General features: G+C 40.6%; 1 protein-coding gene across 1 annotated transcript in view; it reads left to right on the top strand.

Moving 5' to 3' along the window:
• pter (phosphotriesterase related) overlaps positions 1-15,547 on the top strand; it is a 26,573-nt gene that overhangs the window by 2,667 nt on the left and 8,359 nt on the right. The window contains exon 3 of the mRNA XM_020526785.2: positions 7,159-7,424. Within this exon, the coding sequence (XP_020382374.1) occupies positions 7,159-7,424 (266 nt within the window). The remainder of the gene's footprint in view (positions 1-7,158; positions 7,425-15,547) is intronic.

Raw genomic sequence — 15,547 nt, 5'->3', positions numbered from 1 at the left:
CATGGCGGTTTACTAGTCTGGTCTTTCCACTGTCACCCAAGATACAGTGATGATCCCAATGTTCATCAAGTATTCATGGTGTTATAATAATATTGGCAAATAATGGCCTTCTATGTCTGTAGAGGACAGCTCTTCTGAGTGAGACAGCATACTTTTGCATCCTGATGACTGACCATGCTACTGCACTTAATCCATTATTAATATAAAATAAACCAGTAAAAATTATAACACAGTGGACTATATGACAATATCACAGTACTGCTTCATTGAATGCTTTATGTTGTAAATCTTACAAACTTAGAAATGTACTGAATAGATACAATTTTTAAAAAAAAATTGAGTGTTTCTATTTCTAAAAATCGTCAGTTGTTAAGTCAGTCCACTTCTTTTCAATGCAGTTATTTAGATGCCAGAATGGAAACTGATTGCCCCAAATTTTAGTGAATCATTCAGTTCCTAAAATTTGTTAAAATACACTTGCAGGGCTAATAAGTTTGAAGGGCATTACTTACGTCTCAAAGAGTTGTGAAATTGATTAGGGAGGTCATTTTCAGTGGGGGTGTAAATTGGCAGAAGCAAATCACTTCCCATTATACTGCTCACCTGTTATTCCTTTTGATTGTGGCTGATTTTTTTATCTTTTGAGCTTGCAGGAGTGAGTCAGACAGAATGTAAAGTGTATTTTCTCAGTGCAATAGTCAAGCAGATCTTGGAATTATCAGACTTCTCTGTTTGTGCTAAACACAGTTAAGGTAGTTCTCAAAATATTCATGAACATTACTGAAGGATGTACATGGTGAAATCCCATCACATTAAATTGTTTGTAAAGAACAAAATAGTTTTGCATACAGTAGGTGGTTTTACAAATATTAAAACTGATCTAAATAAATAACTAGTTAATTCTAGCACATCATTCACAATCATTGTAGTTGTATATTTTCAAAATAAAAATAATTGTACTTCATGTGAAATTAAACTCACATACAGAAATGAAATGATTAGGGGCAGAAGAACACCAATATTCAAGGATTTGAATTCAGCATACTTCCTCCACTGGACTCAGGAACTTCATCAAGTCAGGTCCTTACATTACTTAGGCTGAGTTCAATTGATAGCATTGCAGATTAACAACATCAAATTTCCTTAGTTGATATGGAGCAATGCCATCAAGTGACTGACGAAGCCTCATAACTGTCTTCATGACCCTGCAGCTTTTGAAATCATTAGTGTAGTGCCAGTGTGTGTGTATGGTTTTACAGACTGTGTTTTATTACCCCATCCCTCTCCTCCATCAGTTTACTATTGCTCTAGGAAAGCATTCAAGTAATGTGCATTTTACTTTATAGATGATAGTGCTTGAATGTTGTGCTAGTAAGAATTCAATCACCACCATGAAATAGTCTTGTTCATCGCACTGAGGTAAACAGAAACATGGACATTTAATTACATTTCTAGAATAAGCCTTGAGACAAACCTTGGCACAGAGCAGAGCCTGAAGATGAATTTGAATGACATATTGATGCTATAAAAATACAAATGGCTGGATTTTGCTAGAAACTGGCAATGTGTCCATTTCAGGGAGTTTCACAGAGGATTTGTTTGTTTATGTGGCTCTTGTGAATTTCTTGTGCTATGGTCTGCAGTGCACCTCATTATCTATGCACCACACTTCAATGGTGTCCGCTCACCTTGTCTTGCACTTTCTAGTGGCAGAATTATTTGCTATTGCTGGGACTTCCTGGGATTCCCTGCACTGACACTGGTCCCATTTTTAAGATGCAATTGTGTGCCAGGCTGTCATTCAGGAGCTGCCCTTCATGGTTGATGTGTGTGAAGCATTGCCTCAGATGTGGCTGAGAAAGGGAGATTAGCTCTCTGCTTCACCGACAGGGGCCTGGAGCTCCTGATGGGAAGGTTGCTGCAGATGAGGGCTGTCCTCTTTCCTCAGGACAGACAGAGGACACCATGGCACCAGACCCTACCAGCCTGGTCTGAAGTTGCCACCTAGGTCAGGGTGATGTCCATGGTCTAGAGATGTACACGATAATACTGCAGGAAGGTGAGTGACATTTTGTGGTCTGCAAGGGCGAGTGCCACCACTTCTCTCTGCCACTCTCACTGTTGCATGCAGCATTTCCCCTCATTCACTCTGTCGACCTCGTGCAGCACCCCCTCACCACCACCACTACCCTACCCCCATGCATCCCTACCCCTCACAGCACTAACCCTGCATGGCATCTGCACAGCTGACTCACTCACCTGGAAGCCCACCCCATCTTTCCTCCACTTGCAGTAGCACTAGCATCTCCGCCAGACATCTCAATTAATCTCTCATCTCACTTAATCCCTGTCTTTGTCTCAGTCCAGGGGAAGAAAACTGCCCACAATTGGGTGGACAGATCTAAGAAGGGTGGTGTGGTACCTGACATCTATCTCCTCAGTCCTTACGAGGAGAGCATCCTTGCCTTAGTGGCAGAGAACAGAGATCACTCTTGAGGTGTTGCTTAACATTCCATGTCCCAACAAACAAGTAAGAATCATTGTCAAATGCTGTATGGCCCTCCCCTTACCTCTTCTGTAAATGTTATCTTAATAAATCCAAACTGCAACCCTATTTTGCAGTTTGTCTGGGCAAATTGACTTGAAGACTGGAGGAATGCACCCATGTTATTTGTATCGTGCTGCCTCTGGCATGTGAACATCTGGCTGCCTCCATGCACAGGTTGTTGGTTAGTATGGGAGGTTCAACACACTCAATATCTGCTGGGTCTGTGCAAAGACCTATACTGTATTGCTCTAGCCATTTGTGCTCAGTGCCAAAATCAGGACAATAGATGGTTTTTAAAATTTGCACATGGGATCAGAGCATCGCTGGCTAGGCTTGCATCTATTGCCCATCACAAAGGGTAGTTAAGAGTCAACCACATTGAAGGACTTTGAGTTCAAAGAACTTTGACCTCAGTCCACATGACCTTTTATCACAAGGGGACTGGATGGTTCTGGCCCAGCCAAAGGAGGAACTACATGCAGATTACCCACAAGTCTCTTTGGGTGGCACGGTAGCTCCGTGGTTAGCACTGCTGCCTCACAGTTCCAGGGACCCGGGTTTGATTCCACCCTCGGGCAACTGTCTGTGTCGAGTTTGCACATTCTCCCCGTGTCTGCGTGGGTTTCCTCCGGGTGCTCTGATTTCCTCCCACAGTCCCAAGATGTGCAGGCTAGGTGAATTGGCCATGCTAAATTGCCTTTAGTGTTCAGGGATGTGTCGATTCAGTGGGTTACAGGGGGTTGGGTCTGGGTGGGATGCTCTATGGGTTGGTGTGGGCTTGTTGGGCCGAAGAGCCTGTTTCCACACTGTAGGGATTCTATGAATCTATGAAAAAAGCCTCCTTTCAGAAAACTCCTGTGGTGGATGGGCCCTTTACCTCCACTCACTCTCCACACTCAATCTTGATGGACTTAAAGGTATCTGTGCAGGATACATACAGCATATCTGAACCCTGTAACCACAAAAGCCCTTGGGTTGTCCAACCAATCCTTCAAGGCCAAGAGGCTTCACTATACATCAGGCCCCTGCAACTCCAGCTGCAGACTCCGGGACTGCAGTGAGACAGAGTGGGAGGGATAGGAAGAAGAAAAAGACCTTATGAGGGCACATAGATGGCATTGGTGACACTTCAATATAAATATGTGATCACACTTGTAAATATGTGTACACTTTTCATCATCAGCTGTGTGAGTGAATGTCATTTTAGCTGCAGTGGTAAGAATGAAGGTTAAGAGGCTAGACATCTTAACGTCACACAATATACTAACCCTGACTGAATGATAGCTATCCTTTCCAAAGCACTCATGTTAGCATGAAACTTCGTCAAGTTTGAATGTACATCTATCAGATATTGTGAAGGCTTCCATCTGTTTATAAACTCAACATTTATTAAACAGCCTGAACTACATAGCAAGATGAAAGTGTTAATCTGTACTTTTGCAGTCACAGGGAATTACACAGGATATGCTGGTCTCGACAACATCAAAACATTTGCAGTCAGTGAGAAATGACTTCACATAACTCAGTTCCACTAGTCCAGGTTCACGAGGAAGCCTTGTCTACATTGCTTTGGCTGATGTTGCTGCACTCTAGGAAGGTGCAGCTCATTTTAAAGAACGTTCTCATGTTCTTGGCACAATGCTGCAGCTTTCATGAATCTCATTGTTCATCCCGTTGCCTTGATGCATCCTCCAGTTGCATGGGGCAGAGATTCTGAAAATCAAGCAATGCCCTCTCTCCGAACAGTAATGCCAAACATGAACTGCATGGAATCCTGCTGAGAAGGGACCATCCTATATCACTGCTGACCCCAATGGAAGAAAGTGTCGCATTGCAGATACACTGGACAAATGAAATAGCATTCTGACCTCCATTTCTGAACATAGCATAGTGCCACTGTCCCTCTCTGATATGCATGGCATTCCCATGGAAGATGCACCACTGTGACTTTCCTGTATTTTTGCTTTATCATGAGGGCAACTATAGCTGGAAGATCCACTATAGGGGTCACCTCCACATCTGCCAGAGGTTGATGCTGGCCTTGAGCATGCATTTCTCATCCATTCAGGCAGCAGCACAAGTGCAGTGAAAGCAGGGATGACCACAGCCTTTGTGCTTGGATCTATTTGGGACAGTTCTTATAATCCTATGTGGACAATATCAGAAATATAGTGACCCCTCATTCAGCAGTCATAGTAAACACGAGAATATTTGAACAAAGTCCTTCAAATATTGGGACATGGAAGTCCCCAAAAAGGAGACGAGTGGGATGCTTCTACCTTGATGTTGCAAACCTCTGCCCTAATTCAGATATATGTTGTTCTTTTTAGCTCATGTAGCAGATTAAACATACGGCAACAATAATAAGGACTTGTTCCCCCCATCCCCAGTCCCTATAGTATCCAAGAAAATCAGCACTGCATATGCGACAATGGTGTGAACCTTTTATTGTTAAAGATGTGAAGTGAGTAGCTCTGCACTTTATGTAGGCCATATATAGAACCCTGGAAGGTGATTGCCATTTTGTCAACAGGGGAGAATTTTTCTAGGCTGCAGTAAAGTACTTGTGTCTCACAGCATTCGTAGGATTGATCCATAATGTTGAATATTGTGGTCAGCAGTGCTTGGACCAGGATTTTCAGTCAACATAGAAGGATCAATGTGCAAGGTTCACATACAGCATTTTGTGATAACAGATATCTTTCAGCTGTACTGTGTGGGTATCTATTTAATTGCACTTTGAAGGTCCACACATCACACAAAGGTGAACCCTCTCCATCACAGAATTGAATAGTTAATCCACCCACTTTGATGTGGTGGCAACCATTTTAATTCCAGTTGGGCTTGTGATCTGGATGAGGATGGAAGGTAACAGTGGTCATGCTTCACAGAGTGAATCACAGACTCAGTCTCTCAGTCTAGGTGACACTTCCAATTCTTCATATTTTTTTCTTTGTCCTCCCATCAACTGTGAAATGGGATTAGATATTAGTTGCATGCAAATGTGTGCAAATAGGCCTCTTGCCAATCACTAACAAGACACATCTCACCGTGCAAAACTTTGTTACAAAATTGGACTTTTTCTCTCGATGTCCAAAATCTCATTTCTTCTGATCTTGTCAAATTTCCCAACTGACTCACCATTGTCCATACCATTTAGGGACTAAGGAAGCTTCTGCCCAAAGCTTTTCTTCACCTGTCCATAGTAGCCAGCATGACATACTTAGCGCATGCCTACACATCACTATTGTTGACCCTCATTGTTGTCCATTTAGTTGCCTTAAATAGTGAAGCTGTGAAGAGTTTTAGCCATAATGAATATTAGCCAAATCAAGGAGAGATGTCGCAGGTTTGAGGTTTGTAATTGGCAAAAAATATAGATGAAGTAGTTTGCAGCTTTTGGTGTGACATAAAGTTGGAGAGAAATCATTGATCTTGTTGATAGCTGGCTATGTTTTTTGAGATTTTTTTTAGCTTGAAGCCAAGTAACAATAATTGAGTATGGTTGAGCTAAGCTTCAAGTGATATTCAGGAAGGTGAAGGAATTAGGTCAAGGTGTGTCAATTCTACTGGAAGCTAAGTAGTTTTTCTTTCCCAATGTTGATTTGTAAGAAATTCTGGTTTAGTTGATACATAATCGAATAGCATTGCAAAGATTGAAGTATCAAAGCTGCAATTGTGAAGAAAGTTGACATAACACATGAAATCTGACCTCACATTTATTGATAATGTCACTGAGGCTCAAAAAGCCAGTGCAGAAGGTGTGCTGGTGTAATTGTAGCAATAAAGAAATAACATGTGTTTTTTGTGGCAACCTCGATAACCTCCGGATTTACCAACATACTTTATAGGTTATGGATTCTATTTGACCACATATAACTGTTTTGGAGGCAAACAGTATATTGTTTGCAGGCAGAAAGGATATTGTGCAGGCAGAAAGGATATTGTACAAGCAGCAATGAAACAAAATCAACAACAAGATCCATGTGGGTGCAGTGCTAAGGTGGTGAGTTATGGATGGTTTCCAGCGGAGAATGAAGTTCAAGATATCGCTTACACTCCAGAGATGCTAGAAAGTGACCCAATTTTGATGTAAACTGAGCGAGATATTATTTTTCCAGGCCAGATCTAATGGCCATTGGCTAAGTTGTCACAAACTGCACTGAAGATATAGTCTTTGAACTTGAGGGTGAAGATGAAAAGTGACAGAGGTGGAAGTATATGGAATGTTCTAAAGCAGAGGAAGACACTCAAAGTGGAGAAACTTCAGAGGTGATGGTGACATCAGAGGATGGCATTGGCAGGATTAGGCTGGACATGAAGATGTGGATGGTTGGGGAAATGATGAAGTGGTTTTAAGTAGTCTTGTCAAATATTAGAATCTTCACATTGACAGGGGTAGGGTGATCATCATGGTTGGGGTAGTGGCAAAGGATGAAGCTTATCAACAACATGAAAACATAATAAGAAGCGAAATCGGGAGATTTTGAGTTTATGTAGAAATTGCTGGGCGAAGTACAACAGTTATCTTTGCCATGAGCACTATTTTTAACATGTTAGTTATTGTGGAATGCTGGTTTAATTATATCACCAGGTTTGGTTTGCTGTAGCTAACAGATATTCTGGTGAATGAAATTCTCCATGGAGCTGATGGAACTGACATCAAGTGTGGAGTGATCGGAGAAATTGGCTGCTCTTGGCCAATGATGGAGAGTGAGCGAAAAGTTCTTCAAGCTACAGCTGAGGCACAAACACAGCTCGGCTGCCCTGTCATCATTCACCCAGGCAGAAATAGTGATTCACCTTTTCACATCATCCGAATCCTGCAAGAGGCTGGGGCTGATATCTCTAAAACAGTCATGTCCCATCTAGATCGGTAAGTGGAGAATGCTGTAGAAAAACTTAGCTTATGTCCAAGATTCTTAACTTTTCTGGAATTATCTTATCCAAATAAGGCAACTAACTGCTGTTAGAATAATCCACATATCACTATATTTAGGAAAATGAGAGCAAAGCATCAGAAGAATTATTATTTGTGAAGCAAACACATTAGAAATACAGTAATTGCTTCAGTTTGTGTACATATTCTTTGGATAGGTGAAGCAAATAGAATACATGAAATATTTTAGTCTTATACTACTCCTATACTTAGCAGCTCCTCATTAGTAACAGGATTAGTATCCTTGTCTTTCACACGGGAGAATGGGGTTTAATTCCCTGATGGGGAGTATGTGCTATATCTGAGCAAGCAGTGCACCAGTAAGTGTTCTTTAAAGGGTGGCTTAGTGGCTAGCACTGTTGCCTCACAGCACCAGGGACCATGGTTCAATCCCACCCTTGGGTGACTGTCTGTGTAGGTTTTGCACATTCTCCCTGTTTCTACTGGCTACTCCGGTTTCCTCCCACAGTCCAAAAATGTGCAGGTTAAGTAGATTGGTCATACTAAATTGCCGATTACGTTCAGGGATGTGCAGGCTAGGTGGGTTAGCCATAGGACATGCAGGGTTACAGCGAGGTGGGTCTGGGTGGGATGCTTTTCAGATTGTCGGTGTGGATTTGTTGGGCTGAATAGCTTGCTTCCACACTGTAGGGATTCTATGATTGTAAGTAAGATAACAGATTCTACACCAAACTATATTGTTTACAAGTTCAGATTAATGCTATGATTATAAAATGATCGTTACTCTTAGACCAAACTCACAAGTGTGAAGGTTTACCCCAGCTAACAGACTTTTCAGAAGAAAAATTCTCCTGGTAGTTCTAATGGATGTTGATTGACAACTCTCTCATTTGACCTGTCTGTTTCCTCTCCACCTATCTTCTCCTTTATCCATCTTCTATTTGCCTCCCCCTGTTTCCCTATTTATTTCAGAATCCCCTTCCCCTCCCCCATTTCTGAAGAAGGGTCTAGACCCAAAACATCAGCCTTCCTGCTCCTCTGATGCTGCTTGGCCTGCTGTGTTCATCCAGCTCTACACCTTGTTATCTCAGATTCTCCAGCATCTGCAGTTCCTACTATCTCTGATTCAATTTTAACCCCACTGCGAAGCCTCTTCTAAGGATGCCTACCCTGAAGAAGTTACCCTCCTCCCTCCGGACAAACCTCAGGGGATCTCTCTTCCACTGCAACTCTCTCGTTTGACCTGTCTGTCTCCTCTCCACCTATCTTCTCCTCTATCCATCTTCTATCCGCCTCCCCCTCTCTCCCTATTTATTTCAGAAGCCCCTTCCCCTCCCCCATTTCTGAAGAAGGGTCTAGGCCTGAAACGTCAGCCTTCCTGCTCCTCTGATGCTGTTTGGCCTGCTGTGTTCATCCAGCTCTACACCTTGTTATCTCTCTCTCAATACATTTTTGTTGAGATTTGTAGACCAGGTCTGTTGTCTTTATTGTGTCACTATTAGTCTGGTACAACATGCAAATTTTATTAATTGTTAAATTATTGTCAATTTGATTACACATAGGATTACACATGCTTAAAAACAATGAAACAGGGCATTCAGCCCAACCATTCCATGCTGATGTTTATGCTCTTCTTGAACTTTCTTCCAGCTCTTCTCATCCAAAGCTACCATCATAACTATCGCTTCTTCCCCAAATGCCTGTCTGGCTTTTCCTTAAATACATATATATTGTTCTCTTCAACTTTTCCCTTTCGTCACAAGTTCCATATTCATTGGATAAAGAAGTTCTTTCTGAATGATCTTTTGGATTTCTTGGTGATCAAGTTATATCAATGGTCTCTCGTTATGCTTAGAGAAAAAATTCTCACCATATTTACTCAATCAAAATTTATCATAATTTTAAAGACCTCCATTAGGTCACCCCACAGACATCTTCAACCAGGCTATCAGTCCTTCCTGATATGTATAACCATGTAATTCTGGTGTCAACATCTAATAAACGAAGATCTGAACTCTGTTCATACGTGTTGTTTTGACCCCAGCCAGGAATTCAGGTCACAGAGTGAAAGCTGGTTTGATAGACCATAAGTTCTATTTTTGTTGTTGGTTATTACGGTGGTAGGTCTTGAACATATTCATACAAGGCTGTTAATGTATATTTTTAGCAACATATCATAAATTTACTAAAGAAAAGGAAAACTATATAATTCATATATAACAAAGAAAGATTCAATACTTTTTCCCAGTAGTATTCTTTATAGCTCTTCCACCCCAGTGCAGTATCATTTTTGTCTTCTCTTAAAAGATTCTTCCTCAACTAATGAGGTTGTAAGCACTTTCTTCCAACAACTGTCTGCGTGTTCAACGGATGTGATTCTCTTCATTACTGTCTCCCCCTGAGACATATGGGCAGGCTACTGAGTTTTCAATAATTTTGACTATGACAAAGCTGCTAAAATAGTTTTAGACTTATTTGATGGCCTGAAGACTTTCAAAACTAAACTACCCTTCTATTGGGATGAAACTGTTATTCTCAACCTGATTGGGGTCCAAATTCACAGCACAAAATAATACCAATTTGAATTTAATGCCTATACGAGAATAGAAATGAGAGTAGGCCTGCTCTGCAATTCAAGTAGGTCATGACTGACCATTTATCTCAAAGCTACTTACACACCGTCCCACCAGATCTCTTGAAGTCATTTCAGTCTTGAACAAGCTCATTGATTGAGCTTCAACGGACCTCTGGGGTCAATAATTTCAAAGAGTCATCACTTTCTGATTGATGGAATTCCTCCTTAACACAGTTGTGAATGATCTACCCCCTACAATGACCTAATGTCCCCTGTTTCTAGAGTCACTAGCCAGGTGAAACATCTTATTTTTATCAACCCTATGTCACGTCCTGTAAGAATTTTGTACGTTTCCATGACATCATCTCATTCTTTGAATCTCTAGGGAATACAAATGCTGCTTGTATAAGGGGGTCAAAAGAGTACACAATATTCCAGGTGTACTATCACCAAGGTCCATACAATTTCAGCAAGATATCTTTATTTCTGTACTTGAGTCCACTTACGAAGAAGGCTAATGTTGTTTGCCTTCCTATTTGCTCACTGCTAATTCTAAATCCAAAATAACTTGCTCCCTGGTTAGTTCTCCAACATATTGGTCCAAGAAACAAATTCTAACAAACTCCATGAACTCTCGCTTGAGGCTACCCTCATCATATTGATTAATTCCGTCTATGAATACACTGGTTTACATTGTGTCTTAATGTGGAGCTACTGTTAGGGGGCCGATAGATTACTCCCAGTAGGGACTTTGCTTCCTTGCTATTTCTATTTCTAGCCTGACTGACTCAATGCTTATATCTCTACTGCCTACGTCATTCACTACAGCACTGCTTTCATTCTTTGCTAACAAATTACGCCACCTCCTTTTCCTTTCTTCTTATCCTCACTAAACACTAAGTACCCTTGTATATTCACCTCCCAGGCCTGGTCTCCCTTAACCACATCTCTATAATTGCCATCAGGTCATACCCACTTATCTCAATTTGCAATGTTAACTTACTAACTTTTTTTCCAAAAGCTATATGCATTCAGCTACAAAGTCTTTTAGTTTGTCCTGTCATCAATTTTCCCGACTCTTGTCTGATTCCTTGGTGCAATGAGAAGTTTGTCTTGCTTTCTCCCTCCACTTTAAGTTTGATGGCCTTGGCAAATATCATCCCTTCATTGGATTATTCCCTTCTTCTGCTGTGTCTTATATCAAGCTTTATCCTTGTTACATTGCATTATTTGTTAACTGATCTCTAAATTCTGTCCCAAATATGCTGCTGTTCTTGCTATACCAGCATTGGAACCAACACTGCTTCCTTCCTTGCTGAGCTAGAAAAGTACAAATTGAGAAATTTCTCTTGCATAGATTTCAAGATTTTTCCCCTCTTTTCATACTTTTAATGGGGTTTTTTTTGAGCCTAATTGAAGGGGAAGCAATGGCCTATTATTGCTAGACTATTAATCCAGAGACCTAAATAACGTTCTGGGGACCCAGGTTCAAATCCTGCCACAGCAGATAGTGGAATTTGTATTCAATAAAATATCTGGAATTAAGAATCTAATAATGACCATGAATCCATTGTTGATTGTCGGAAAAACCGATCTGGTTCACTAATGTCCTTTAGGGAAGGAAACTGCCATCCTTACCTGGTCTGGCCTACGTATGACTCCATACCCACAGCAATGTGGCTGATGGGGCAGCACAGTGGCTCAGTGGTTAGCCCTGCTGCCTCACAGCGCCAGGGACCCAGGTTCAATTCCACCCTTGGGTGACTGTGTGGAGTTTGCACATTCTCCCTGTGTCTGGCTGGGTTTTCTCTGGGTGCTCCAGTTTCCTCCCACAGTCCAAAGATGTGCAGGCTCAGTGGATTGGCCGTGCTAAATTGCTCGTAGTGTTCAGGGATGTGTTGGTTAGGTGGGTTGTAGTGGGGATGGGTCTGGGTGGGATGCTGTGAGGGTCAGTGTGGACTTGATGGGCTCAAGGGCCTGTTTCCACACTGTAGGGATTCTATGATGATGATGACTGTCAACTGCCCTTTGAGCAATTAGGGATGGGCAATAAATGCTGCCTAGCCAGTGATGCCCTCATCCCATTAATGAATAAAGGATTCAAAGCTGCAGAATTCTATAATATTGGGAATTTAAATGTTTGTCCTATTTCTGTATTTGTGTGCATACATGAAACGTATGTACGTTGAAGTTGTGTGTAGATTTTTAAATATTACTTATTTACTTCTGTGTGGCTGTTCCTCAATAGTTACAGTCACAGTGTTTACATATAAATGTGCTGATAAAGAATACAAATATATATTTAATGTTCATATTGAAGTACTGCTAAATAGAATACTAACCTTCTGATCCAGGAAAAGTAATTGTCATATGTGGTGTTAATTGAGATTATGGAAAAAGTTATAGTTGAGCTCCACAAAACAAGTGAAATGTCACAGTCACAAAAACAAAGTTGCTGAAAAAGCTCAGCAGGTCTGGCAGCATCTGTGGAGGAGAAAACAGAATTAACGTTTCGGGTCTGGTGACCCTTCCTCAGAACTGAGAGTCAACCACATTGCTGTGGGTCTGGAGTCACATGTAGGCCAGACCAGGTAAGGATGACAGATTTCCCTCCCTAAAGGCCATCAGTGAACCAGATGGGTTTTTCCCAACAAATGACAATGGATTCATGATCATCATTAGATTCTTAATTCCAGATATTTTATTGAATTCAAATTCCACCAATTGCCATGGCAGGATTCGAACCTGGGTCCCCAGAACTTTATTTGGGTCTCTGGATTAACAGTCCAGCGATAATACCACTAGGCTGTTGCCAAAATGGCTGAAGATGTAAATTATAGGCTGCCTGGAGAGAGAAATCTACAGAATTCCACACTTACAAATGCAAGGGAAACTTCAAACTTACAAAAGGGGAAGAGGCAAGTAAAAATAGATTGGATTGTGTATTTTTTTGTGAGTACAAACGTGATGAGGAGCCAACAAGCCACTGCTCAACAGGAAGCCCTTCCTTATGGATTATGTCCCAAAGTGCAGATACAGTTTTTTTTCCCTTTGAGGAATACCCATGTGCAGGATTAAAAAGCCAGTTTCAACTCTATCGGAGCATATCAGAGGGATTGAATTTTCTTGTGTGTACCAACCTTGGTTCAAGTATTAGCGTGCTATGCTGATCACAGATGAAGAACTAAACCCTATCCTTTCACCGTCGAACTGAAAATCTTTATACATTATTCATCACCTTTCACTTCACTTCAGCTTTCTGTTATACATTTTCACAGAGTATATGAGTAAAAACTCTGGCTAATGTTTCATGTGTACAGAAACTGATGATAAGTTAATAAGATATATAAAAAAGAAAAAAGGGGATGGTAAAGTAGGGATGCAATGATGAAACTATTTAAGACAATGGGAGAGGCATATGAATTGACCAAAAAAAGCAACAGACTTGAGAATTGGGAACAGTTTAGTTTCCAACAAAGGAGACAAAGAGACTGATTAGAGGAGGAAATAGAGTATGAGAGTAAGCTTGTAGGAAACATACGAACCAGTAGTAAAAGCTTCTCTTGGTATGTAAAGAGAAAAAAGATATGTAAGGACAAGTATAGGTCCCCTACAGTCAGAAGCAGGGAAGTTTATAAGGCGGAACAAAGAGATGGCAGACCAATTAAAAGCATACTTTAGTTTTCTGTTCACAATGGAAGTCATAAATAACATCCCAAAAAAAAAGGGAACACAGGGCCTGATGGGAAGGAGGAATTGAAAGAATTCATATTAGTAGGGAAATGGTATTGGGGAAACTAATGGAATTAAAGGCAAATCTCTAGGAATAAGTGTCATCTCAAAGTACTTCAGAAAGTGACTCGAGAAATAATAGGTGTGCTAATGGTCATCTTCCAAAATTCTATACACTCTGAAAGAGTTCCTATGCACTGGAGGGGAGCTAATGTAACCTCACTATTTAAGAAGGAAGGCAGAGAGAAAACACTGAATTGTCGACTGGTCAGCGTGACATTGGTAGTGGGAGAAAAAGTTAGAGCCTATTATAAAAACCACTTGGAACATAGTGACAAGATCGGACAGAGTCAGCAGGAATTTATGAAAGGGAAGTCAAGTTTGACAATCTGCAAGAATTATTTTAAGGATGTAATTAATAAAGCAGATAAGGGGGAGACAGTAGATTTGAATTATTTGGATTTTCAAAAGGCTTTTGATAGGGTCCCACATAAGATATTAGTATGTGAAATTAAATCATACAGCATTAGAGATTGTGCACTGAAATGGATTGAGAACTGTTCAGCAGACAGATAAATGGGTCTTTTTCCACATGGCCAGTAACTAGTGGGGTACCACAGAGATCAGTGCTTGGATCCCAGCAATCTAAGATTAAATCAACAGAAGAATCTCATAGTTACAAAAATAATAAAAGGACAAAACTAAAGGTTCTGTATCTGAATGCAAATAGCAGTTGAACTGATAAACATAAGAATGATGTGATAATCATTACAGCGACATGACTACAGCATGACATGGACTGGGACCTGAAAATGGAAGATTACATGACATTTAGGAAGGACAGGAGGCTATGAAATAGTAGAAGAATGGCTCTGTTAATTAATAATGGTATTATCATAAAACTAACTAAAGTGAACTGCCAAAGTACGTTAAGGGGTAGGTCAATAGTGATACAACAGTAGACGTTTAAGAGCATGTATCAAAGTATCATACAATACGGAAGAAGCCTTTTGGCCCATTGAGTCCGTGCCAACAAAATCTCCTCTAAATCTACACTTGGCCCCTAGCCTTGAAGGCTATGACATTTCAAGTACTCATCCAAGTTTTTAAAGGTTGTAAGGTTTCCTGCCTCAACTACCTTCCCAGGTCATGCATTCCATATTCCCACCACCTTCTGGATCACAATACACAGAACAGTTAACATTCCAATGAGAAAGAAAAATTCCAACTGGAGAACCCACCATCTGCGGTTAATAAAAAAGTTAAAGATAGTATTAAACTTAAAGAACAGGATATAATTGCTTAGAAAATTTATAATTCTTAGAAAATGCAAAATAATCACGCAGCATTAATATGGTTTTGTGAAAAGGAAATCATGTTTAACAAATTTATTGGAGTTATATTATAAAGTAACGTGTACCACAGATAGAGGGGAAGAGGTAGATCTATAATCAGATTTCCAGAAGGCACTTGGTAAGGAGCTACATCAAATGTTATTGTGAAAAATGACTGCCATGTAGGAGGTAGCATTTTGACATGGATGGAAAATTGACTAGCTAACAGGAACTAAAAAGTAAAATAGATGGGTCATTTTTCTGTTTGGCAAGATGTAATTATTCATATCACAGCGAGCTGGTAAGATGAATACAGAATTGACTTAGTCAGAGAAGACAGAGGGTAGTAGTGGAAGGGTATTTTTCTGACTAGAGATCTGTGACCAGTGACATTCTGCAGGGACCCGTCTGGGACCCTGTTTGTAATACATAAATGATTTGAAGGAGAATGTAGGTGG

This window comes from Rhincodon typus, chromosome 2 (genome assembly GCF_021869965.1).
Source record: "Rhincodon typus isolate 14 chromosome 2, sRhiTyp1.1, whole genome shotgun sequence".
In the NCBI taxonomy this organism is placed as follows: Eukaryota; Metazoa; Chordata; class Chondrichthyes; order Orectolobiformes; family Rhincodontidae; genus Rhincodon; species Rhincodon typus.
Note: the sequence above shows the minus strand (reverse complement) of the source record. Positions and strands in the feature narration are given on the sequence as shown.